This window comes from Erpetoichthys calabaricus, chromosome 11, assembly GCF_900747795.2.
Source record: "Erpetoichthys calabaricus chromosome 11, fErpCal1.3, whole genome shotgun sequence".
Taxonomy (NCBI): Eukaryota; Metazoa; Chordata; class Cladistia; order Polypteriformes; family Polypteridae; genus Erpetoichthys; species Erpetoichthys calabaricus.
This window is the reverse complement of record NC_041404.2, coordinates 12,038,625-12,065,871: the sequence shown is the minus strand read 5'-3', so window position 1 is coordinate 12,065,871 and position 27,247 is coordinate 12,038,625. Positions and strand designations below refer to the sequence as shown.

Here is a 27,247-nt window from a genome sequence, read left to right as displayed (position 1 = left end):
CACAGGTTCTGGGTTTGAGGCTGGACGCTCTACGTTTTGAGTAGTGAGCTGATATTATTATTATTATACTATAATATAATAAAAACATACATTTGATTTGAGTCTGTAACACCCAGTGTAAATTTTGGCTGCTTGTAAAAGTTAGCGCTTGTTTTTTTATTATTGTGGTGCAACGAACTTGCCTCTCCCTCTTTGAGTTGATGGCATTTATCTCCATTCTTTTCACAAGAGCAGTGATGACCACAGTTGCTGCTGTGGTGGATGCCTGCTCAGAACTGTTTGTTGTACCGGCAATCAAAGATACGATGTCCCGTGACCACTATCAGACTACCATGCAGTATTTGCGTTTTGACAAGAAAGACAGAACGTGTGGAAAGTGACAGATTTGCTGTGATCTCGGACATCTGGCAACGTGTTGTTGAGAACTGTGTTTTGAGTTACAACTAAGGGCAAAGACTTTCCGAGTCTGTGGTCATAAAACTTATGGAGCCATTTCTGGACGAAAGGCAGAACCGTAACAACAGCTTCTTCACAGTGATTTCACTGGCTAATAGACTGCTGCACCACAACGCAACTCTGCTTGGCACCAGAAGTAAAATGGGACTTCCACCTGCAGCTAAAGTCACTTCAGTATGCGAGCAATTCGCCACACTAGTGTTTAGATCTTGTAGTGTCATGCTGACGGTGTATGCGCCCAAAAAGAATAAGCCTTTGATTTCAGTCTGTAACAGCTGGTGTAAAGTTTTGCTACCTGTAAAAGATATTGTTGAAGAGGTAGAAGCAGACACACAGACGCTGGCGAATCATGTCTTCTTGGCATCTTGTTGTCACTTGAATTTTTTGTTATTCAGTTTTATTCTTGAATACAAGCACACTTGTTTCGTCATACCTTTGCGAAAGTGTTTATTTTATGTTCTAGTAACCACTTGAATGAGAGAGATCGATTCTGTCTCTGCCTCTCTCGCGCACGCACGCACACACACACTCATACATGAAAAACTCACTATTTGAAAACACTATGCCATTTGAACATGAGTTGTCATTTTAAGATTTTTTTTTCTTGTTTTTACGATCTTGCCTGTACTGCAAGATATAAAATAAACACTTTCGCAAAGGTATAATGAAACAAGTGTGCTTTTATTCAAGAATAAAACATGTCGTGTTTCTCAAAACATTCCTGAGCAATTTTTGTAGTGTTCCAGGGTGCATTATCCTGCTGAAAAAGGCCACTGCCGTCAGGGAATACCGTTTGCCATAAAGGGGTGTATGTGGTCTGCAACAATGTTTAGATTGGTGGTACGTGTCAAAGTAACAGCCACATAAATGACGGGACCCAAGGTTTCTCAGCATAACATTACCCAGAGCATGTTAATGCCTTTGCAGGCTTGTCTTCATCCTATAGTGCATCTTGCTACCATCTCTTACCAAGGTAAACAACACATATGCACTTGGCCATCCACATGATCTGTAAGAAATTGTGATTCATCAGATCAGGCCATTGTTCCATAATCCAGTTCTGACGCTCACGTGTCTGTTGTTGGCACTTACACAATGGACTGGGGTCATCATGGGCACTTTGTCCGTTGTGCAACTATGCCACCTGGTACAATGCAAGCTGTGATTCACTGTGTTCTGACACCTGTCTTCCATGGCAAGCATTAAGTTTTTCAGCAAGTTGTGCTATAGTCACTCTTCTGTGGGCTGGGACCAGATTGGTTAGCCTTCACTCCACACACGCATCGGCATGAACCAGTAGGTGGTTCTCTGGTCCTCCTTTCTTGGGCCACTTTTGGTAGGTACGCAACACTGCATACCGGGGACACCCCACAGGATGCATTTTTAATACTTGAGCAATGATGTAAGCAAGTGTTCTGCACTGTAGTGTATATTTTTCATTTATTTCTCTCATTGTTTTCCAGGTTATATATTAAGTGTCGTTCTCCTAACTTTGCCCAGGCAGCATCTGGTTCAGCTTTACTTGTACTTTCTCACAGCTTTGCTCCTGTACGCCGGACACCAAATTTCCAGGTAAGTAGTTGTATAGGAGGCATGCATTGCTGTTTTCTTTTATTGGTGTTTGTATCAGATCTTCTTCAGGAATCTCATGTAGCTTTACAGATTAATTTAAGATTCAAGGTCACTCACTTTCGTTATTATAGCTTTACCTTTCAATATTTAGCAGATGTCATGCCAATATTATTGTTTGTTTGAGAAATGTAAGTGAAAAGTAATAATCCTGTAACTAGGGAATTTTAAAATATAAAGGGTTTTTCAGTGGTTTCATTTTTTTTGTTTGATTTTTCTTATTGCAGATTTGAATAAAGCAATACAATATCTGTCAATTCTGTTTTGTGCCTTCTGCATTTGAAACTAGTCGAAACAAATCCTTCCCTTTGTGGCAAAATTTTAACATGGTCCAAAAACAATGAAATGCTAAAAGTACTAATACCTTTAGCAGTACATAAGATGTCATTCACAATTTAGTCCTGTATTTCAGTTCAAAAAAAGATGAGGATTGTGTGTGTTTGTGTTTTTTCTTCTTAGATGATAATTGATGTAATTTTTCTTTGAAAATTATAACACCCTCATCATTTGGACAGTTAAAGAAAAGCAATTTAAAAAAAGAAATAAGTGAAAAATTATTCAATTAAAATTAAAGGACATTGCACCCTTTCAAAAATGACATGGCAGAACTAGAAACTGTGCAGAGCAGTGCACCACTGGCAAAAAAAAAAAGATATCCTGCTCAAATACAGGCTAAGAGAACTGAATGTGTTTAGTCTTGGCAAGAGAAGAGTATGTGTGGATCAAAGCTAGGTTTCAAAAGCATTAATAAAAGTTGATGAACAAGTTTCTGTTTGTTAACTAGTGAACTGCATGCCTAATAACACAAATGGAAATGAAGGGAAGTAGATTCAGGATAGTAAAATGATGTTTCTCAATGTGAAGACAAACTCAATTACTCTTGATATTGCATATTTAGTATAAGACCTAAGTAAGTAATTTTACCATCACGTCCATATACCACACTTTACAGAGATGAATAACCTAGCTACTGATGTTTTGTATGTGTTACAAAGGCCAAAAGAAGCCTTTGTTAAAGTCTTGTTGTTACATAAGAGTAAAGGAGTAACAGATATGTTTTTTGTAGTACCTAAACTACAGTGTTACCGAAAAATTAGCAGGGAGCAAGTATCTTCTGCCTTCATATTCTAGTAACAGAATTTGACCATTTTGAAATTTTATTTCCAGCACCTTTCAGGGGAACAAAACACTTTACCGCTTTCCTTGTTGTAGTGGAAAAGCAGCATAATCCAAATATCACATACAGTAACTTACAGTTCCTGCAGTTTCACAAGAATGGATTAATCCCATTATTCAAGAATGCCCTGACACACCAGTAGTGCAATTTGGTCTGTAATATGCTGTGATTTGGGTTTGGGAGTGCAGATAAAAAAAAACAGTCCTTGTCTATGTAAATACAAAAATGTCAAAGGCTAGCAAAAACTGATACGTTCGCTCACCAATGTAAGTCAAAACTATTTTTAGCACAAATATGCATACTGAATTTTCTGCAGCATCCGCTTGAGGTAAAAGTGCTGCTGCTCTTGTGGTTTTTTTTTTTTTGTCCAATTTATACAGCAAAACTGCTAGTAACTCTGCAGAGCTGACAGAGGTTGGCATCATTTGACATCCCAAACAGTCCTGACAAAAACATTGTATCTGAATGCATGCTCCATTATACCAGATACTTTACTTTACTTTGTCTACATTAAAAATGTAGTTTAAAACTACATATTTTTGTTATTACTTTTCCTAAAAAAGTTAATCTGCTAAAGTACAAATATGCCTCAAATATACATTATGTAAAAGGTTTGTTAATTCTGATATATCTCGCATTATTCTGCATAGCTTGCAACTCAGTAATTGAAATGAGTAATGCTTGTGAGACTGCAGGATTGCCAAAAGGAGATAGGCAAGTGCTAAATAAAGCATACCTGTCTTTTGGGGGGAAAATAGCACCAATCCCAGACTTATGTTGTTCTAGGAAGAAAATGTATTGACATTTCATACAACAAAAAGCAGAGGAGCAGTAACGGCCATGCTAATTTAAACATTTGTCCAAACTAAGATGCTGCTTCTGTGATTCTGAAAAAGGAATGTTAAAGAGGACTTGGTAGGTTTGTGCTGGTAAAAGGACTGGGCCTTTTTAATTAAATTTTACATTTCAAACCATCTTTTGGAAATGTAGTGGCAGTGTTACTAGGTATTGTTTGTTTGATTGATTTTTAGAGATTACGTGAGGAGTGAACTAGAGTCTGGATATGAAGGACCCCTCTACTTGGAACCTCTTTCAATGAATCGTTTTACTACAGCACTAATTGGTATGTATTTTGTTAGATTAAGTTAAAGTTTATTATCTTGTCTACATAGTGTATATATTACAAAGAAACTCTTTACTTGCAAGTGTCCTCAGTATTTATATATTGCAGTATTATACTGCTTCTTTTTTGCCTTAACTGGCAACCAAACAAAAATAAGATGTTAAGTGAGCCAACAAATGACCAGCTAAGACAGGGCCTTAAATTTCAACCAGTTTCTTAATTAAGAAGCTGATTTTTTTTTTTTTTTTTTTTTTTTTTATTAAACCCGTGATTTAACTCCATGTTTTTCTGGTGCTCTTATTCTGCCACAACAGAAATTTCAGATGCTGTTGAATTTCTTTTATCTGCAGTGTGTAGAATTCACACTAAAACATGGCGTATGGACAAAACTGCAAATGAACATACAAAAAAAGTTGAATGTATAGAACTGTGCGTAAGATAGATAAAATAATCACGGCGGCGCCGGATGCAAGCATCGTTCCATGCACTTTCCCTTTATAAATACCAATCAACATGAAATTTAATGCAAGTGCAAGTGCCTACAGCCCAATCCCGACTCTTCACAGAATTTTGCATATGCAAATCAATGTAAATAGCCCCTTCCATTCAGTGTTTTATTAAAAGACAATGGCAAAAGCATGTTTCAAATGCAAAGTGGAGGGAAGGGAAAAAGTGAGTCGCAGCCCACCATCAGTTTATTCTGTTTCAGAAAATATTACAAAAGCTGACCCCCATTCTGAGGACACAACTCCAGGCGGTGATGGTGTTGCTGTGCCCAGCACATCTTCAGACGCTGGCTGCACACACACCTCTGCCTCGGATACCACTGGGCGACCTTCTGGCTGTGTGCTAATGGACTGTTCTGGATTCATGAAATGCAATAGTGGATGCTGTAAGAGATGTGGCCAATGAACTAAGGAGTATAAGGGCTGTACTATGTGATATTGACCACAAATTAAATGAATTAGTTAAAAAATAACCTCTACATCTGATTACCTGTTGTTACATTCTGCTAATTACATTCAAATGAAGTTGTAATGGTGTTCGATATGGCTGTTCATTTGGTGGCTCAGGGTCAGGTTCATCATCAGGTATGGTGAAGCCACAATTGTGTACCACATTATGCACCACACTTCATGCTGGCACAATGCGACACACTTTCTGTGGACTATAGAACAGCACATTAATCGAGTGGAAATGCTTTATAACTTGTCTGGTGCCATTGCAACAACAATATGAAGGGAAATGACACAGAAACAGTAGCACTGATTTGACGCTGGGTGCTGCCTGTTTGCAAAACCGAACAGAAAAGTGTGTGTGCATGGTGTGAAGCTGCCATGAAAATATGCATGGCTTTATGCCAAGTTTAGTTTTTACACATCTCGAAGTGAGCATGGAAACGGGCGTACGCACCGTTTATACATGAGGCCCCTGGGCACATAAACATTATTGAGGCCTTCACCTTTATTTATTTAGTTTCAGATCGTGTGTGATGTACAGTGGTTAGCTGGCCATGTGTTGACTCATTTTGCATTTCATTACTGTTTGCCTGCTAATCAAGGAAAAAATAGCAGTTAAGAGGTTGGAGTGTTAAATAGCAAGTTAATTAAAATTAAGGCAGAAAAGGCAATTAGTAACTAAAACTGGTTTGTATTTAAGAAAATGGGTTGAATGAAAACCTGCAGCCACTGTGGCCTACCAGGATCAGCGTTGGACACCCCTGTTCTTAATAGAGAAAAAATAAATAATATTTTTGTAATGTGCTTAATACAGACAAAGTAAGTTGTGATGCAAACCAGGAAAGTTCAAGTGCAGAAAATGGACAGTTGCATTTTTACTAAAGATTGACTATTATAGTTGATACATGCTCTGGAATTTTCTGGCCTAATTAGTGTCTGTCTGTCTGTCTTACAGATATACATAAACAAGTTAATATCTCAAATTTCTAGTTTGACATTGTGAAGTATAATTTTTCTAAGATGCAGTTATCAATGTGAAATTGAAGTTATTACACTCTACTTTCTACTTAATTAGTTCAAAATGCATTAATACTGAAATAAAAGCTCCTTTATTGTTTGGGCAACAATCGTATATATTTGTATTTATATAAAGTGCTCATTAGTTAAAAAATACTATGCGAAGATAAACTTTTACATGTACATAGTAGTATTCGCAATCTGTACACACCTACAAAACACACCTTAAAATAAACACACACCTTGTCCAGTGCCATGTATTACTTGTAGTTTCCCACAGCTGATCTCTAAAAATAACACTGAAATGATAGCGAGATTTACTTGTGTGCCTTTTTATAAAATATTCATAAATCTTTGGTTTCGTTTTTGTTTTTATTTCAGGTCAATTGGTAGTGTGCACCCTTTGCTCTTGTGTCATGCAGACCAAGCAGATTTGGCTCTTCTCTGCCCATCTCCTCCCCCTTGTGGCACGTCTTTGCTTGGTCCCTCTAGAAACCATTGTTTTCATCAACCGTTTTGCAATGATCTTTACTGGCCTTGAAGTACTCTACTTCCTTGCTTCTAATCTGCTTGTGCCCTATAATCTTGCTAAAACTGCTTATAGAGAGTTGGTCCAGGTAAGTTGATTCATTAGTCTTGGTATATGCACCGTTTATTCAGATATACAGTATTTTATATTTTTAGGACCAGAAGGGTGGCACACTTCAGTCTAGAATGATATTTAGCACTGAAGTAGCCAGCAATTCATGAGGTGTCTTATAAAGACACTAGCAGAGAATGGAAAGAATTGGCTTTGTTAGCAGCATTGGATGTTTTAAGAAGGGTGATTAATGACAATTTAATGAACAAAAGATCAACACTTTTGATTCATTTATGCAAGTATGCAAATGATTATTTCAGGGTTTTCAATTTGATATTTTTGTTTCTGTCTAACTGTGTAATCAGAGTAAAATGCAAAGCTGTAGTGATATACTGTAAATTTCACTGCTTTCAGTCAACACAAACAAAAAAAACAGCAATAAAAAAACAATTCTTACTGTGTCGTTTTTAGCATGTTTCTGGTATATGCCTTGTTAGAGCTTTGACATTCCAAAAGTTTGTCTGTATAAATGGTGACGAATTGGTTTATTCTCTGAAGGCCTGCTTCAAATTCAATACAATCTTTGAAGCAGTTAACATGACCATTTTGGGCAAGACTTAGTGGTTGATGTATGATTTGAATGTTACAATACAGTTTTGTGTAAGCCTTTTTAAATATTACTAGCAAATAATTTTAGTGTGCTTTTGCATGTTGAAAGATAGTTTTTTGTCAGTCTTTTTTTTTTTTTTTTTTGCTTTTCTACCAGGTAGTAGAGGTCTATGGTCTGCTGGCACTAGGCATGTCTCTCTGGAATCAGCTAGTAGTTCCTGTGTTGTTTATGGTGTTCTGGTTAGTCCTGTTTGCACTGCAGATTTACTCTTACTTCAGCACTCGAGACCAGCCGACTTCCCGTGAGAGGCTACTCTTCCTTTTCCTTACAAGGTATGTAGTCCAAATGCAGCTTCTGCCTTTTTTGTGTTACTTTTATCTTTCAAAAAGCTAATTTAAAGGGAGTTAGGAGTGGAGGTTGAAGAGTATGGTGGTTCAGGATACCACACTGCCTTCTGTTCTCTATGCCTGCAGATTCACAATTCATTTTTTTCTTGAGCACAAAGATGTAGAATTAGTTTTGAAGAGCCCACAATTTTTGTTCAGCATCATCTTCAATGGAGTGGAATTGTATTGAAAGCATTCTTGGTGCTAGGCTAGGTGCTGATTTCTTGTGGACCTGACCAGGAAAAGTGGGTATTATAAATGGAAGGATAGTTACTTGCATCAGGAAGTTTGATATTAACCAATCAGAGGTGTTGGTGCCACACTTTTTTTTTTAATAGTGATTGAGTTTACATATATTCACTTGCATATGCTCAGTTACTTTGTGCTCTTCTTAAGTTCCCTTGAGTATCCAGATGTCTATGTAGTGTTTTTTTTTTTGTTTTTTTTAATATAATAACTCTGTAACCACCAGTTTTCCCTGATGTTTTGTTTGGGTATACTTTGCTTGTAGCATTGCAGAGTGTTGCAGCACCCCTTATTCTCTTCTGGGGCTAGTGTTTACAGTGTCCTTTGTGGCCCTTGGAGTCCTGACCCTTTGCAAGTTTTACCTTCAAGGCTATCGAGCCTTCATGAATGACAACGCAATGCACCGGTAAGCAAGTGGTCTTGATCTTTGTAGCAAAACTTTAGCTTCTTTGTTTTTGGGTTATGGGTCCAGATAGTTATTGCAACCAGGAGTGAAAAGTTAATTCTATCTCTAATATGAAAATTTGATGGAAGCTTTGTAAACTCTATGATATATGAAGCTAGCAGGTTTGTTGAAGAGAGCTGAATAAAGGTCACCTTTGAAGGGTCTTGCTTATTTTATTGGGATTTGAACTATTACTGTTCCTGTCTGTCAAAATAGGTGTTTATGTAAATAGGAGATGTTCATTTACAGTACGTCAGAAAATAAGTGCTATTCTGATCTAACACCATTGAAGCATGTTCTTTAAGTAAATCCCTCACTATCCTTAAAGAAATAGCTGGATTTAATATTGGCTAACTGAAAGGCTACAACCTAAAATCACAGAGTTCAAAGAAATAGTAAGTCACTTAAGAAGAAGCACAATTTGTGCAAAAGAAACCATCATTTTAAACACCAGATTATCCCAAAATATTTGTAACCAAGATAAGTCTTGGCAGAAACGTTGTATCTGAAAGCATGCTCCATTATGACAGATGCTTTACTTACTTTGTCTACATAAAAAAGTAGTTTAAAACTACAGATTTTTTTTATTACTTTTCCTAAAAAAGTTAATCTTCTAAAGTACAAATATGCCTCAACTATAGATTATGTAAAAGATTAGCTAATTCTGATATATTTTGCAGTAAATGAGAAGAAAAACACAAAATTGAGCTGGTGTCCATTATTCTGCATAGCTTGCAACTCAATAATTGTAATGAGTAATGCTTGTGAGACTGCAGGATTGCCAAAAAGAGAGAGACAAGTGCTAAATAAAACATACCTGTCTTCTGGGGGGTAAAAATAGCACTAGTCCCAGATTTATGTTCTTCTAGGAAGAAAATGTATTGACATTTCATACAACAAAAAAGGAGCATCAACAACGGCCCCGTTAATTTGAACATTTGTCCAAAATAAGATGCTGCTTCACTTTGCTTCTGTGATTCTGAAAGAGGAATATTAAAGAAGACTTGTTAGGTTTGTGCTGTCACTTAAGAAGAAACACAATTTGTGCAAAAGAAATCATTTTAAACACCAGATGACCCCAAAATATTTTTAACTGATCACTGACTTCTAATTCAAATACAGAAGCTGTCTTTTTAGCTTGAATTTGCACATTGTGTCTTTTTGTTATTTTTTTGTTTTTGTTTTTTTTTTTATAAATCCTGTACCAAGTCTGTTTTAACTTCTGTTGTCTTGGGTTGAAAATGTTAGTAACAATAATGGCATAAATCAGTTGGTGAAACAGATCAGTAAAATAACAACGTTCTAAGAGTGAAATTTAAAAGACCAGTTTAACAAGCCAGTGCTGCAGAAAGCCGAGTGTATTCCCAGATATAACTCCCCCAGTACATTCAGTTATTGTCATCAGGTCACAGGTTTGGGTTGCTAAAGAGAAAGGTCAACTGGTCCAAATATCCCTTTAACAACAGCTGGGACAATCTTCTAAATATGTTTTACTTAAGATAAGCCTATGGATTTTTATTAAACTGTTAACATTCTTGTCAATTATTGGTATAATGTCTTAATGTTGGTTTATTTTTTTTATGTAATATGCATTATCTGACAATATATAGTAAGTATTCTGTTCCATGTTGTTGTATTTTATTTATTTGTGCAAAGTTATGTTTCATGTTCAAATCTGTTTGGTATGTTTTAATGAGCTATCTTGGTCTCTCTGTTTTTAAAAAAAAAAATAATAATAAAATACCCTCATAGGACAAAGTTATACTATTAAAACAGATGGATTTTCTTCAGCACTGCACCAAATCCATAATATCCATTGATAGGTAGTTATGTGGATACATTAAACCGATTCTTCTCTTGTTGAAGCTCTCAGAACGCTTGTATGTATTCTTAAAATGTGTCTAACAAAAATGGATACTTGTAAGGACTGATTTACCCTGTGAACATCTACATTGTAAACTCTATAGTACTTAACTCTTTGTTAGGCATGTGCAAAGTCACAGTTTGCAATCAGCTGTACAGTAAGGAGTACTTGCATGCATTTTTCACATAATACATTGTAAAGTACAAAAATCAGTTATTACATGAATAGGAAGTGTGTTTGTTCACATGGGATTGAGCTTTTGAATTGAAGATCTGCCTCTCCTCCCACTTCATTACTAAAGAGTCATGCATTTGACTTGATATCTGACTTGTAGATTATGAGACCTGATTAAACTACAATTGTTTTTCCTGGACATTTTATGTTTCTATTCCCTTTATGTAACAACTCTTGTAAATGTTTTGAGGTTTTTTTTTCCCTGCTTTTTTAATGTCTTCACTTTTTTGACAGAGGTATGACTGAAGGCATCACACTCCTGGTTTTGGCTGTTCAGACAGGTCTGATTGAGCTGCAGGTTATCCACCGCGCCTTCCTCCTCAGTATTATCCTCTTCATTGTTGTGGCATCAATTTTACAGTCTATGCTGGAGATTGCAGACCCAATTGTCCTTGCCCTAGGAGCATCTCGAGATAAGCAAGTTCTTTTTTTGTCTTTTAAAGCCCTTTTTTTATTTAATCAATGTATGCATGCATGTGCAGACTTATGGCTCGTTTATACTAAATGCTCTGAGCGCATACGCGCACGCATCATGGCTGCCACGTGTTCCCAGCGTTCATTTGACGCGTCCTCTGAGCAGGTCCTCAGAAATTAACGCGACCTATGCGCGAGTTGCAGTACCAGCAGAAAGTCAGGGGGCGCAGTATGCTAAAAGTTGGAATGTGACGTCAGAGTCTCTGGTTACTATCTACATGTGACAGAAAGCTGCTTTGCGAATCCTACGAGATCGATATGCGCGATTCGATGTTTGATGAATAATTTGATGTGGTGAAGCAAAATGCTGACATATAGATGCACCCGTGGTGCTTTTATATTCAAGCGTCACATATTCCCGATCGTAATGACACGACACATTTTAAAAGTCTTACATACCGTCTTCTGTGCCATCTTGTTTTTTTTTCCCTGGGGCTTTATCCTGACCTGACAGCAATAGATCGTCACATGGAACGCATTAAATGTATGATATTCCAACTCTCTGCACATTTAGAATCCTAAGATTTATACTTGATATCACTTTCATGATGAAATGCAATAAAGTGTGTATGTTACATTTTACAGATAAATCGTTAATTTCGTTTAAATAATGAACACTGTATATTTATATCACACATGGGGGTGACACGGTGGCGGAGCGATAGTACTGCTGTCTCGCAGGGAGTCACGTCGCTGGTATTCTCTGCCTGGAGTTTGCACGTTTTCCTTCTGGGTTTCCACAGTGTGCTCCGGTTTCCTTCTAAAGATATGCAGATTTGGTGATACTAAAATGACGCTAATGTATGTGAGTGTTTGTATTCACCTTACGATGAGCTGATGCCTGTCCAGGGATTGTTTCAGCCTCGTGCCCAATGCTTGCTGGAATGGACACATCCCTGGATTGATGGATTTAATCATTAAACATCCTTTTCAGACATATTGCACTAAGGTGTCATCGGAATTTAATGGGTGTTCCAGGCAATTCACAACACAGCAAAACCAAGCCTGTTCTCACCATGATGATATCTCCTCCTGCTACCTGGTGGATTCCTCCAAATTTCCGTAAAGTACGCACGCAAGTATAAACAGTACAACGCTTGCGTAGCAGGAGCGTCTGCTGGAGCATGCATCGCGTTGCGTGAAGTATAAACCTGGCCTTAGACAGCACCACATGCAGTGCTTTTTGTCTTTGTCAGGTTTTTTAGTGTAAAGTCCTTCTGTTAACCACTTACCTACACTTGCACTCTGTATCTTTGGGACCTGGTGGTATTTACCTATGTACTCTTTTTGTCTAGGAGCTGGTGGAAACATTTTCGAGCTGTGAGCCTCTGCCTCTTCCTGCTGGTGTTCCCATCCTACATGGCCTACATGATTTGCCAGTTTTTTCACATGGATTTCTGGCTCCTTATCATAATCTCCAGCAGCATTCTCACATCACTACAGGTAATGGCCTCATTCATTACTGATGTAATCAATACTTACCTCAAGTGTTATGACCTGGACAGTGAACTTTACTTTCCTAACGTTAAATAAATATAGTGGCACACAAAAGTATCCAATCTTCTTAAAAGCCATCATTTTCTGCATGTCGAAAGGGTTGTACACATCAATTCAGTATTTTTAATGTGAACTCTTATGTTGTAACAATACATTTCCAAAGTCAAATTGAAACATTTTCTGTCATTATTTAACTGAAGAATAAAAAAAACTACAAAGTTTGCCTATGTATTCAAGTCCAACATATTAATACTTTGTCGAGAACTCTTTTGTTGCAATAATACTCCAAAAGAATTAAGGTGAAGTATTTCTCAGTTTCGTACATTGTCATGATGAAAAATGAATCTTCTCCTGAGCTGTAGGTTTGTAGCAGACTTGAACAAGTTCTCCTGCAGTAGCGTGCAATATTTGTGTCCATCCCGTAGAAGCTTGTTTTATGGAGACCATTTTAAATTGTGGACTTTTACACCTTCACTCCAGTTTCAGCTGAAGAGAACTGCAGACCTCAGAGAGTGACCGTTAGATTTTTAGTCGCCTCTTTCACCAGTTGCCATGTTGCGCTGATGTTTAGTTTTGAGGGTCAACCTGTTCTAGTAAGAGTCTGTGTGCTGTGATGAACCTTCCCATTTCTGCTGATGGATCCAACAATGCTTAACAGGACATTCAACTCTTTGATATTTGTTGTAGCCATTTTTCTGCCTTAAAAATTTCAATTACTTTGTATTTCATATCGGCAGAATGCTCCTTTGTTGTCATTTTGCAGTGATTGTCCAGCAAAGACTATGGCCCTTACAATGGATGCTTTTTATATCCAGAGAAATATACTGTCAAGGACTCGCAAGTTTTGACCTTTGTGTCATTTGTGATTCATTTGTCATTTGTGTAAACCTAAGAGTTTCCATAGCACAGAGGTTTATATAGGCAAACACTAACTTTGGAGTTTTTCTTCTTCTTCAGTATTATATGTACAGAAAATGATTTATTTTAGCTTTGGAAATGCATTGCTACAGCATAAGAGTTCATATTAAAAATACTGAATGGATAAATGTGGACAAATCTTTTGTCATGCAGAAAATTATGATGGCTTTCAAGGGGATTTAATACTTTTGCATGCTACTATGGATGTTAAAACAAATCTGCTGTGCATTTTTGACTGCAGTGCTGTTTTTCCTTAGATTTTTAATGTGCTTATTTCTGTGTTAGGTTCTTGGTACTCTTTTTATCTATGTGCTGTTTATGGTGGAGGAGTTCCGCAAAGAGCCAGTGGAAAACATGGATGATGTTATCTACTATGTCAACGGTACCTATCGACTTCTGGAGTTCCTGGTGGCATTATGTGTTGTTGCGTATGGTGTGTCAGAGACTATCTTTGGTGAATGGACTGTAATGGGCTCGACAATCATCTTCATCCACTCTTACTACAACGTGTGGCTACGGGCTCAGCTAGGCTGGAAGAGTTTTCTGTTGCGACGTGATGCTGTTAATAAAATCAAATCGCTGCCAACAGCCACCAGCACTCAACTGGAGAAACACAATGACATCTGTGCCATTTGCTACCAGGTAAGGGATGCCGTGGTATGGAGTGTTAATGTCTTAACAATCCTAAAGTCAAAGCTTTCAGTTTGCTTGGAGCCATATTCCAATTTTTAAATTAATTTTAATGTAGGAGCAAAGAAATGACTATGTACTGTAGTTCAAAGTAAAATGTACATAAGAGCGTGATATGGGCAAACATCTGTTTAGCGGCAATGCCCAGTCTTCAGTTATGTGTGCCTGTATGTGAGTAGTAGACACATATACACCTATATAATGTATAGTATTTAAGTATATATGTGTGATGTTTATAAAAAAGACTTCATGAAAAAATAGATTTATGAGCATTTCAGGCTATGCAAAATGTTTCTCACTTTAATAGCTTGTATAGCCTGGGTTCCCCTCTGCTCACTTTGCTCACCAGTCACTTCGTGTCTCTGCCACTCACGTTGTGAGGAGGGGGCCTGAACGCATCCCAAGGAGATCCGGTCACTCCTCCAAAACCACCACTTAAATGGTGATACATTGGGAAACAAATAGTTTTTGTTTGTTTTTTTTACCTCCTCTTTGCTCGATTAGCTGCTGGCTTGCTGCTGTTGTCGTGCTGCGTGATCTGCATCTTGTGCGGCGCTTTGAACATTTAAAAGCCTGTATAGCAGCTGTCCTACACTTTCGTCTTTTATTTCCGGCCCCGGCGTGGTTACATTTTTTGGCACAAAGTCCTGTCTCGCGAGACATGAGTCCTTGATTATTTTTTAGTTTATAATTTCATAACGGAATTAAGAATCTGAAAATCGATCAACATCACATTAAAGTTTGATAAATTCTGAAAAGAATGATACCAAACACATATATGTATGTTTTAAAATAAGCCTGATTTAAAGGGTGACAAAAAATGTGACATAAAAACGTCACCGTTGCACTTTTAGGTTTAGAATTTTATATATATATATATATATATATATATATATATATATATATATATATATATACAGTGTGTGTGTATCTATCTATCTTATCTATCCTATCTATCCTATCTATCTATCTCCGAGACTGGTAAACCGGATGGCATAGACGCAGGTTTACTAACTAAACCGGATGGCATGGACACAGGTACACGGCGATGGGACCATGAGACGTACTGCGCAGGCGCATACAGCGCACGTCTCATAAACTGCAATTGAAGTCGTATCCACCGCGAACGAAGGACTCACGGCCCAAAAACGAAACAGCTCAACTGACGTGAATGAGAAATGAGGCAACAAGGCACCCATAGCTAACGACTACCGACACAGCCACTCCAAAAAGAGGATTCTGCGCTGCAGCCCGGATTCAAACGGAAGAGGCTACGGCGGCCCCACAGGTCCACAAAGAGAGTACGAAGGGCGCAGGCATCACCGCCATATTGTGAGTGGCACTACTGCGGGGTGAAGTTAGGAGTAATGTGCTGCTTGGGATTGTACAAACCACTGAACGCTTTACACCGAATTCAAACACAATACAGCTCAACGATACAAACACGAGCCCACCTAGATAAGATCAATGAACGCAGGCGCCTACAACACGCGTCTGAAACTGCGGAAGCAAAGCAGGCACAGGTTCAAAACGAACGAGCTCGACTGACGGATATACAAACACGAGCCCGGCTGGATAAAATCAATGAACGCAGGCGCCTACAACGCGCGTCTGAAATGCCGCAAGCAGAGCGGGCACGGCTCCAAGACGAACGAGCTCGACTAATGTATTTCAGGATACCCAACGTCGGGGGTAGGCGAGCAAAGCGAGCAGGGGGCGGAGCCCCCTTGTGTGTGTGTGTGTGTGTGTGTGTGTGTATATATATAATATAATATAATATAGAACAGATAATGGTATTCCTTTTTAAAATGAGTCTGTTCTGTTCGGTCTTCCATTTAAACAAAATTATAATGAACAATACTAGATACTTAACAATTGCTATTTTAAAACATTGCAAATTTCAAGGCACAATATTCAAAAAGGCTTAAGTGAAAATAATAGGTTACAAGCTATTCAAAAGGTTTTTTTTTAAGAAAGCCTTGCATTGGTGTAACATTTTAAACTTTTGAACTTAAACTTTTTTTTTTTTTTTTTTGAGTCATCTTATACTGAACTAAAACACCATTAAAGACAATGCAGAATTCTCTGTGCCCTGCTGAGAACGTGTGTGAATAATAATTAATATATTCTACATTTTTGGCATGACCTGGTGGTTCTTTGAATGCTGCAAATTTTATTTATTTATTTTTTTTTGGACAACATTAAATTATGTTACATGCAGCTTATAGTGATTGTTGTGCACTCTGTTTTCTTTTTGTGGCGAGCTGACAGTTTCAAATTACCTGCTCAAGTGACCAAGTTGTGTTAAGGAAAACATTTGCACAGAATTCGCAGAGAGAGGGGAAAACTCATGCCTTGTATTTTTTTCCTAAAATAAATTTGCAGTCGTCAATATAGAAATGGTTTGGCTTTAATAGTTAAGATGTAGACGAAAAAGAGTGTTTTTTTTGTAAACTGTGTTCAAAAAAGAAACCTGCCAAAACTGACATTTATTTGTATAGTACATGTTCATACAAACAATGTAGCTCAAAGTGCTTTACAAGAAGAACGAAAAAGGAAGTTAATATATAAAACATAAACAAGATTAGGCAATGATATTATAGAGTAAGTAAACAAAGTAAAACGGTAAGGTCAAATGGCCAGGAGGGCAGAAAAAACTCTAGTTAGGCTGGAGAAATAAACAAAATCTTCAGGGGCTCCAAGGCCAAAAGACCTGACAGCATTACTAATATGTTTAATCACACCAAAGTGCATCCCTGTGCACCATACAGAATGCTTCAAACTGGTCTGTCCTCCAACACCACCTTTCTCGGACTCCTGCTAATGAAAATACATTACCACTGCTCTTCTGTATCAGATAGCTAAAGGTGTGGTTCCTGTCTGCATGTAGAATGAATGGGATTGTAGTGGCTGTCAAACCCAGATACAACTTGCCAAGTTGTAAGTTATTTGGGATATATATTGTATATCGGCCAAAAACTATCTTCTACTAACTTATTTTTTTTGTTTGTTTGTTTTTTTACCCTACTTATTGCCCAGCAGTAATTTTTGGCACTAAGCAGTTTTAAAAAAAATGAAACTATTAAAGCTGACGTCAAAATGATAATAAAATGAATAATGGAGTGTGTTAACACTAGAATTACCAGAGCCTACGAAAAAACTTGTAGATCCGCCCCACTTTAAATCTGTTTGCACCTCTCCCTCAGCGTCTTTTGTCCTGTAAATGTGCTGATAAAGTCAAGCAGCCTGGCATCCCATCCCCCCCACCGCCACAGAACATGCACAAACTTCTCTCAGCTCATGCCTTGATTGATTATCTGGGAGTGAAGTGCTGGAGTTTTAGAGTGGAAATAATAGATCGTTATTTGGAACACATGCATTTCATGTGTGTTCTGTTTCTACAATAATCTGTGTAAACACATTGTTTAAACAGAACATTTTTCATATTTTAGTAGTAAATTACAAAATCTTGGCATAAACTATATAATGTGTGAAGCCTGAAGTCCAAAGATCAAATAAACACTTTCACAAAAGGTTCAAGGACGATACAACAGCTTCCGTGGCGTAGCGGTAAGATTTGCTGACTTGTAATCAAGAGTCCTCGGTTCGATCCCGATTGCCTTCTATATTTGCCGTTTTCAGTAGTGAGCTGCTCTTATTGTTAATATTATACAGTACACACATACATTTGGTTTGCATCTGTAACAGACGGTGTGCATTTATAGGACTTGTGAAAGTTACCTTTTTTTCACTTTTATTCTTTCAGTCACGACAGCGATACATACTACCGCCCTAGGGATCTATTGCTGTTAGTTTTTATTTGAAACTTGGAGTAACTGTAGATGTGAGTGGTGTTTTGAGGCAATGGAACTGGGCATTCTCTGATCTGGAGGGATAAAAGCTGACACACAAACGCTGGTGAATCTGCCTTCTCCGTATCTCACCGTCACTTTTTTTTTTTTTTTTTTTTTGACATTATAGACCATAAGGCGCATACTAATTCAGCGTGAGCAGGAACACTCATATTAACTGAATAAAAAAAAAATCAAGTGACGGTGAGATACGGAGAAGGCAGATTCACCAGTGTTTGTGTGTCCGCGCTTATCCCTCCAGATCAGAGAATGTCCAGTTCCATTGCCTCAAAACACCACTCACATCTACAGTTGCTCTCAGTTTCAGATAAAAATTAACAGCGTCAGATCCCTGTTTTAGTATGTATCGCTGTCGTGACTGAGAGAATAAAAGTGGGGAAAAAAAAGGTAAATTTCACAAGTCGTATAAATGTACACCGTCTGTTACAGACGCAAACCAAATGTATGTGTGTACTGTATAATATTAACAATAAGAGCACCTCACTACTGAAAACGGCAAATATAGGAAGCAGTCGGGATCGAATCGGGGACTCTTGATTACAAGTCAGCAAATCTTACCGCTATGCCACGGAAGCTGTTGTATCGTCCTTGAACCTTTTGTGAAAGTGTTTATTTGATCTTTGCACTTCAGGCTTCACACATGATATAGTTTATGCCAAGATTTTGTCATTTACTATGAAAATATGAAAAGTATTTCTGTTTTAACAATGTGTTTACACAGATTATTGTAGAAACGGAACACACATGAAATGCATGTGTTCCAAATAACGATCTATTATTTCCACTCTAAAACTCCAGCACTTCACTCCCAGATAATCAATCAAGGCATGAGCTGGGAGAAGTTTGTGCACGGTCTGCGGCGGTGGGGAGATGGGATGTCAGGCCGCTTGACTTTATCGGCACATTTACAGGACAAAAGACGCTGAGGGAGAGGTGTGAACGGATGTAAGGTGGGCCGGAGCTACAAGTTTTTTTCGTAGGCTCTGGTAATTCTAGTGTTAAAATGTCATACCACTTCGCAATCAGCGATCAGACACGTCTAACATAATCGTAATTGGAGCTTGTATCTGGAGGCTCAGGAAGTCTGGTAGGGCATCACACCATGCGGTTTTATTCAGTATTTGTGTGCAAGTCTTGCACACAGACTTTTTACGTTGTGGTCTCCTGGAGCATTTTGTAATCTTTTTAAATGCTGCTATGTAGTATTTGTGCAATGCTGCTTTCACCAGTAGACCTTTTTGATGTGTTTTAGGTTCAATTTTGAATGTGTGTGTTTTGTATGTAGTATATATCTCTCTGTTATAATAAAACAAATCATGGGACGAGAGGAGACTTTTTAGCCTGGGACAAGACATGACTTTTTCAGTGAGATACTTTCACGCCCTGTGAGACGAGACTTTCTGCCAAGAGATTTAACCATGCCCTGGGCCCAGGTCCCAGTAACGTTAGGTCCATGACACCGATAACCATTAATTACTTGTTCATGCATGTATATCAGGTAGGCTATTGAACAGTAGTCATCGTGTTTTATTTATCGAAAGACGAGGCTGTGATTAAGACTTTGCAGCAAAGGTTTCAAACAATGATTGAACAAACACCCAGGGTAAGAGAAACACCATCCCTACCCACAATTCTTTTCTTCACTTGCATTCCCTTCTTTATCCCAGATGTTGGACAGAAACTGAAAGGGATCTGAAGCAAGTGGTGCTTTTTATAACCACTGCTGGTTTGTGGTTGTGCTAGAACTATCGAAACATGCTTAAGCATAACCTTTACTGCATTGATGAGGAATTCATGCTGAAAAGGAGATGCATGCAAACTAGGGCTGCTCTGATCAGTTTTTTTCAGGGCTGACATTAATCACTGATTTTCTATTACTAGAGTTAGTCAATTCTCGTACTGATTTGGATATGTTTTCTTTAACCTTTTAATGTTTTTTCTAACACTACACTTCTGCGTAACTAGCCATGTAGAAGGTTTATGTTTTGCATTAAAGTGATATTTTTACAATTAAATTGCAGACCACAGGTGCTACCTGTTCATTTTTTATTAACAAGATGACATTTTGTAGGCTTATTGTTCAGTGAACATAAAAATACTAAAATTCCCAGAAAATGTACTTTGTTAAACTATGTGCCCGTGCTGAACAAGCCTTGACATAATTTCAAGCCTCGATTCTAATAAAATGTTCATGCTTATCAAGAACAGAGGTAAGCAACGTCTGTCCTGAAGGGCCGCAGTGGTCGCAGGTTTTTGTTCCAACCCAGTTGCTTAATTATTTAACAGTCCTTGCCAATAACAGGTCTTGGGCCATTTCATGGCTTGTTAGTGTTTTAACTCTGCCATGTTGGGGCATTCTTATATTGTTGATTTTTTTTTTTCCTTTATAAAGATATCCTCCAAATTGATTTGAATCTTAAACATATAAGTAATTTTCAGTTCTTCACTCTTCACAGTAGCAGAAAAACGTCACTTATAAGAATATCTTGATCTTGTATTTAGACGGTGATGTTTTTTTTTTTTCCATTCTTCTATTTTGCTGGTACTGTATTTGTATTCTAGTTCATTATATACAGTAAATTACACAAGTGGCAGCAGCTTGTAACTACCGTAGATACTCGCGTATAAGTCGAAAAATTTATGCCTTAAAATTCATTCAAAAAAAACAGAATCGACTTATCCGCGGGGCAACACAATTGTCCATAGAATTTGGGTAATGACATTGTACACTCAACGCTTCACGGTGTTAAGTCACCGGTCATCTGCCGTTTCCCATGGTCTTTGAAATAATTATAAGCCAGCAATACTATTGCTAATTAGCTAGTTTTTTTCTAATTTCATTAAATAATTCTTTAAACTGTGAAATACTTGAATTTGAGCACTAACTTTTGCAGGTTTTGGATAACAAACATACCATTAGCAGGTTTTGGATAACAAACATACCATTAGCTGCCACGTGCAACCAGATTTGGAATCAAAAGAACCAAGGCAACGCACGCTATCAATGCGATGCAAGCGCAGCCCGCGATTCAAAACATTTCTCTGCCTACCTGTTTGTCTCGTCTGACAGTAGCTGAAAAGCAGCATCAGGAGAGAGCAGCCTGAAGTAGTCCAGCAGCGGGTGATCTGTCGTGTCCTACAGCAAGCCATGCTATCTTGTGAACTCCGGTAGCCAGTTCGGATCAACGTCTGGGTATTGCTCCCACGCAAACCTTGCCGTAGCTGGATCCGCGAATGCGTTCAGCTGGCAGCCGATCAGCTGGGGCAGCATTGGCTGGTGTCCGATCAAAACATCATCTGCCAAGTGTTTTCTTTTCTGCACTCGCTTCGCTCCCTTGTGACATATCGACGCCATCTTGCCTTTGTTTACATTTCGCAACTCACGCACACGCAAGGATTAGTTGCAGAGTCAACGAGTCTAGCATTTCTCCAAGCACAGAGGGGAATGCCTGTGACACGACAGTGAGTTTTGTCGCCATTAACAGCTGATTGTCGCCCTCTATCTCTGATAGCTGTCAAGTTTTACCCTTGACTTATACGTGGGTCATAACAAATTTCGTAATTTTCGGCTTAAACAATACACTCAACTTATCTGCGAGATCGACTAATACGCGAGTATCTACGGTATGACACCATCTACATACCTCTTGAGCTTGCTTGCTATATAATATTAAATTTAATGGTTTTACATACCTGCAAAACAGAACCATTTTGTTGTCTTTACATTTCCATATTTACCATTTCCCAGCATTTTTCATTTTTGCATAGTGGTGATAGCAGGTTTTCCAAAATTTAATTTGTTTTGGTGGGAGGGGAAAAAAGTTATGTTTGTGTTATACTTTGGTTTTATTTCATAATGGTTCCAAGTAAGTAATCAGTTTAGTGTGTTTTACTTTATTACAAAAACTGACAAGTTTTTTTTTTTTTTTTTTAAATATGCAAATGTCCTGTTATCCATCTGTCTTTTTTCTTAAGTCACTCATTCAGGTCAGGGACAGAGAAGCAGGATCTAATGCCAGCAATTTTTGGGATGTAAGGCAGGATCAAACCCTGGACAGGGCACTAGTCCATTGCAGGGTGAACCCCATCATCTCCCCCAAAAACACACACAGGTTTAGTGTTTTCAGTTCACTCAGCCTGCATGTGTGTTCTGTAGGACAAAACCAAAGCACCTACAGAAAATCCATACGGACATGGGGAGAACTTGTAAAGTCAATGCAGGATACACGTGGGATGCAAACCCCAGTCTCCATATTGTGAGACAGCAGCAACTGCACTGTGCCCCATCTGCTGTATCTTTATTTAAAAAAAATAGATACCTTGTTATTTTAAATGTTTTTCAACTACTGCAGCATTTAATAATTTCATTGTTTAAGTGATCTGCTGCCAAGCAGAGGTTCGTTCTGTTGAGCCACCACTCCACCCTGTTTGTATTTCATATTATTATTGTTAATTGAAGTTGTGTCATCAAGGGCAATAATCATCAGTTATGAATATTGTGGAAATCATACATGTCAAGCGGAGTTTTTTTTTTTTTTTTTTTAAACCTCTGGATTTACTGTAATTTCAGCCCGCCATGCTGTACACTCTTATGCAAGTGTTTGCGTTACAGAGTCGATTCTTTGCTAGTTTCAGAACACAGACGTATCGCCTGCTTCAGACCGTTTCCCTGCCTCGTGTCAGCCCGTCGAGTTCATTTCTTTGTGGGGCTTGTTGCTGTGTGAATGTGTCAGCTTTTTGTTTTCTTTCCCGGCTGACAGAGTCCTTTTTCTGTTGTTTCAGGACATGCAGAATGCGGTCATCACCCCTTGCAGTCACTTCTTTCATGCTGGATGTCTTAAGAAATGGTTGTATGTCCAGGAGACTTGCCCTTTCTGTCATGGGCAACTGAAAAGCCAGTCTACCCCAACCCCTGCCCCCTTACCTCCGCAGGAACCTGTGGTACATCAGCCAGCGAATCAGGAGGTGGAGAACCCAGGTCCACTTTGTGCCACCGAGGCTCCTGCAGAGGAGCCTGTAACCCCGGAGGACATGGATGTCACTTGTCAGGACACCTGCACACCAGAGGCTGGATCTCTTTCGTCTGCATGTCCCTCAGACAGCCGGCTTGTCCCGGAATGTAAGAACGGAGACAGCAGGCATGAGCACTGTCCTGAGCAGCTTGACAAGGTGCCAGTCACGTCGGCGGAGGAGACGGGCAAAGGGCTCGACGCTCATTGAACTACACTTGCTTCAGTACTCCCTTTGTGTAAATAACAGTTCCCTGGAGAGCCTGTGGTTTTTCTTCCAATGAGCGCCATGACTTTTAGGAGCAAGAAACTTTTGTGTTGCTCACGGCTTTAAGCACGCTTAGGTTAGCACGCTGCCACTGTCTTGTAGGAGCTCTCCGCTTTTTTTTTTTTTTTTTTTTTTAAATACTGGTATTTTTGCCATTGCATTTGCACTAATGTAATTTATAGTAATGCTCCAAAGTTGTCTTGCCAGGCACCAAGTATTTTTGGTGTATTTGTGGGAGAAAAAGAAAAAGGAAAAAAAAAATAGCTAAGGTTATAAATATATACATATGTAGAAAATGGTTTTTTTTTTTTTTTAATTTTTAAATTGGAGTTGTGAGCCAATCCAGCAGAATGAAATGGACAAACAGCTCAAATGAACACTTTAGTGCCCCCTCCAGGGAAGAAGTGGGATGAGCTTTTGCCATGGATTAGAGATGGGCACAACAAATGAAATCTTTTGAATTTCAGCAGTATTATTTGACATTAATTGCATTTGTGAGAATGAATACATTTCCGTATGACTGAACTCGGCAAATGCAGTTTCATTTTATAGTGTTTTACGTAGCTTTTGCACACATCTGCTCGAGGATGAGCGGAACTTGTGAACTTTTTAAAAAAAAAAAAAAATAATGATAAAAAAAAAATGTATAGATGTCTTTTATTAAAGCATTTCCTGCTGCGATGGGCACATTTTGTGAACACGTTTAATGTTACTGAAGCCCCAGCCACGTACAGATGCAATCAGCCGACGAACCTCAGTTTGTGCGCACACAGACAGACACGAGCCCACGCCACTGATGTCCTTACCGCAGGCCTGTCACCCGTGTGGGTCCCCTTGGGAGCAGGCCTGTCACCCCAACACCCCTCTCTCTGTGAGTGTCCCACCTAACCGTCACCCTGCAGCCCACACATCTTTTTCAGTGTAAGACATTTCATGTATTTGAATGCTCGAGTAATTCAGAATTAATTTAGTGAATTATTTAACTGACTTTTTAGTTTTTATTTTACAAACTGAATGTTTAAAATAAACTACTACAAACTGTGCCTGTTTGTGGCTCCTCTGTTTTCGCAGTTGTCTTGAAACGTATGGAGTTGGTGGTCTCGTTTCCTGCTGTGTTTTTGCTCACATTTTGCCTAACTCTCCTCCTCTCTGTTTAACTCCACTGTAGATCTTTAGTGGCGTTCTGCCCCAATGCTGCTACATGAGACGGTGTTTGCCAACTGAAGGAGTCACAAGAGGAGCCCTGAGCACCACCTTAGCAGGTTCACGTTCTCCAGTCACAAGGGGTCCCTGCTGGGGTCAATTCTGTGAGGTATTTTGGTCAGGTTTGACGTGAATTTTGACTTTTGGAGGGTTCTAACTGTGTTTCTACGTGCCCAGTTGTAGCTATGATGGCTTTCTGCCATGAGCTTCTCAATTTCCCCATTAAAATCTGAAACAAACTACAGAGGCAGAAACCTTGATGGCCTTTAAGAAGGATGTGGGTGTGAGTTTGCTACTAGCTGGTGGACTAAATGGACTCCTCTTGCTTGGCATGTTCTTTATTGGAAAACCCATTTTTACAAATTTTCATCCTTCTGACTTTGAGTTTTTCATTTGTTTTATTTTTAAATCCTAAATCCTAGGCATAACTCGTTTTTTTGTTTTTTGTCCACAAAATCATCATGCAGTTATTAAAGGTGATGCAACTCTAGCTGGTGGCCTTCACCGCTACATCAAGAAGACCTGCGCATGGAGGCCCCGAATGTCTACTGAGGCACTGGATAGTTCAGTTGAAAAGCATGAACATCTAACAGGCAACACTGCTTTTCCAGTATTGCTCCTCATGTTTGTGGGAGAGCACAGAAAGTGAGTGAAGCAGAAGGCAACATCAATGGATTGAAGGGAGACGCTTGTGCGCACTCAGACCTGTGATGTGGGTAGGATGACCTGAAGCAAATAAATAACATGAGACCTCTGGGCACACCAGGAGCAGGCCTGTAGACTTCTGAGGCTCTGCGCACCATGCTACCACTGCCGCATCGGACTGGTCTGGTCACACTACTCCTGCTCTGTGACTGTGGTATTAATAGGACTTCACTGCCACGGCCTGAAATTCAGCCACTGCATCTTAAGGGCACATTTTGTGGAAATGTTTTCTTCACACAATGAACGCTTGAGACATGGAAATAATTAAGAAGTCGTGTTATGAAGAGTAGACATTAGGGACCTTCAGATTTCAATTTGATGTGAATGGGGTGGGCAAGCTTGCTAGGCTGACTGGGGTCGTCTCGTCACAGTGTTCCAATGAGTCTCTCTGCTGCAGTTGCAGCCTTCCCTACCCTTCAGCTAATACTTGGTGTTCCACATCTTTGGCGCTCCGGAAGAATACAGTAGTCATGCTGCTCTGCTGTTTGGCTCGTTCTAAGCACCAAATGAGGTGGGATTCAAAAAATTGATGGGTGAATTACATGCTTGGACATTTTAGAGGCTGGGTGAGAACAGTGGGCCTCAGCTGTTTGTATAGGCCTACACTGTTAAAACTACTGGTTCTGGAATGTGTGGATTATCAAAGACCTCTTGCTTGCCAAAGAACATTTTCAGTCAGGGAAGGATTCTTTGGGCTTTGGAAAGCTTCCTAATATGTAGACCGGGCAGTAATATCTAAGGGCTAGCTAACTCCCTAGCAGGATACAAACGGATCAAGAAAACCTGAACTTTAGGGGGTGTTTTACGCAGTAGCCCATTGCTAGTTCTCAACTCGGTTATCTCTTCCTGGTTACTTGTTTAGATCCTTAACAAACTCCATAAGTTTTTTTTTTTTTTATTTCCTTGGGACCTTAATGTGGATGGTTCTTTAAGCAACCAGATCGGTCCTTCTATGGCACTGCTGGGAGAAGCCATTATCACACGTTAAGCATTAAGTGGGCAGGGGCACAAAACCAGTGCACCTGCAATGATCCAAATTGAATGGGAACAGAGGTGGTGGTCACAAATAATGTATGACAACGGTGGTAACTTCAGAAGATTCATAAATAAAAATGCTAAAATGTAGGCTGATTCCTGCTGAAGTTAGTTGAGGTGATTCAACATTCTTAAAGGAGAGCGTTGGGATTGCTAAAATCTTGGGCCATCTTCACGTATGGGCACTGGCCAGGACCCCATGCACTTTATGATGCCTATGTAGGTTTCTGTTTTTGCTGTATAAATAGGGGTCCCAGCGCACTACTTTGCCCGGCGGTCTATGATGCTTTTAAGACGGCCCTGCTGAAATCAAAAAAAGAAGGACCGCGCTGGTTAATTCCGCTTGTCGCCACAAGGTGTCAGTGCTGCAGCGCCAGTGAGCGCCCGGCGGTGTTCTCAGCTCGAGTCAGCGGAAGAGCAGCGCGACTTGGCGGTACTGCCCATAGACAGACGCCGCATTCACTGTGTTGCCCTGTCAACACGATACGTCAGCGCGTCCGCCCTATTGCGAGTGGCAAAAGTGCCATTTAAACTAATACAGGTAGACGTGGAAACCGGGTTTTCTGATGAAAAAACAATAACGTTTAGAATAGTATCGTTTACATACAACAGATTTTGGCAAATCGTTTACATGCAATTATTTATATCCATTTATACACTAATAATGGAAATTATTAAATAAATCCTCCCATATAAGTAACATTTCTCGGACTGCCTTCTTCCATCTCCGAAACATTTCTAGACGTCCTGTTCATGTGCAACACAGTACAGTACTGAAGTATTGGTTAATGCCCGAGTCACCTCACGTATTACTTTAATGCTATTCTATCTGGCATCCCACAAAAACTTA

The 27,247-nt window shown here is 39.0% G+C and overlaps 1 protein-coding gene across 2 annotated transcripts in view; it reads left to right on the top strand.

The window, feature by feature from the left end:
* The window catches only part of rnf145a (ring finger protein 145a), a 33,609-nt gene extending 9,526 nt beyond the window's left edge, over window positions 1–24,083 (top strand). The window contains exons 3-11 of one of the 2 annotated variants that reach the window (XM_028812682.2): window positions 1,920–2,028; window positions 4,294–4,385; window positions 6,743–6,978; window positions 7,708–7,883; window positions 8,449–8,589; window positions 10,961–11,143; window positions 12,496–12,643; window positions 13,901–14,257; window positions 22,960–24,083. In XM_028812682.2, coding sequence (XP_028668515.1) covers window positions 1,920–2,028; window positions 4,294–4,385; window positions 6,743–6,978; window positions 7,708–7,883; window positions 8,449–8,589; window positions 10,961–11,143; window positions 12,496–12,643; window positions 13,901–14,257; window positions 22,960–23,397 — 1,880 coding nt within the window. In that variant the 3' untranslated portion in view covers window positions 23,398–24,083. The remainder of the gene's footprint in view (window positions 1–1,919; window positions 2,029–4,293; window positions 4,386–6,742; window positions 6,979–7,707; window positions 7,884–8,448; window positions 8,590–10,960; window positions 11,144–12,495; window positions 12,644–13,900; window positions 14,258–22,959) is intronic. The other variant, XM_028812683.2, reaches the window with a different exon arrangement.
* Window positions 24,084–27,247: the final 3,164 nt, after the last annotated feature.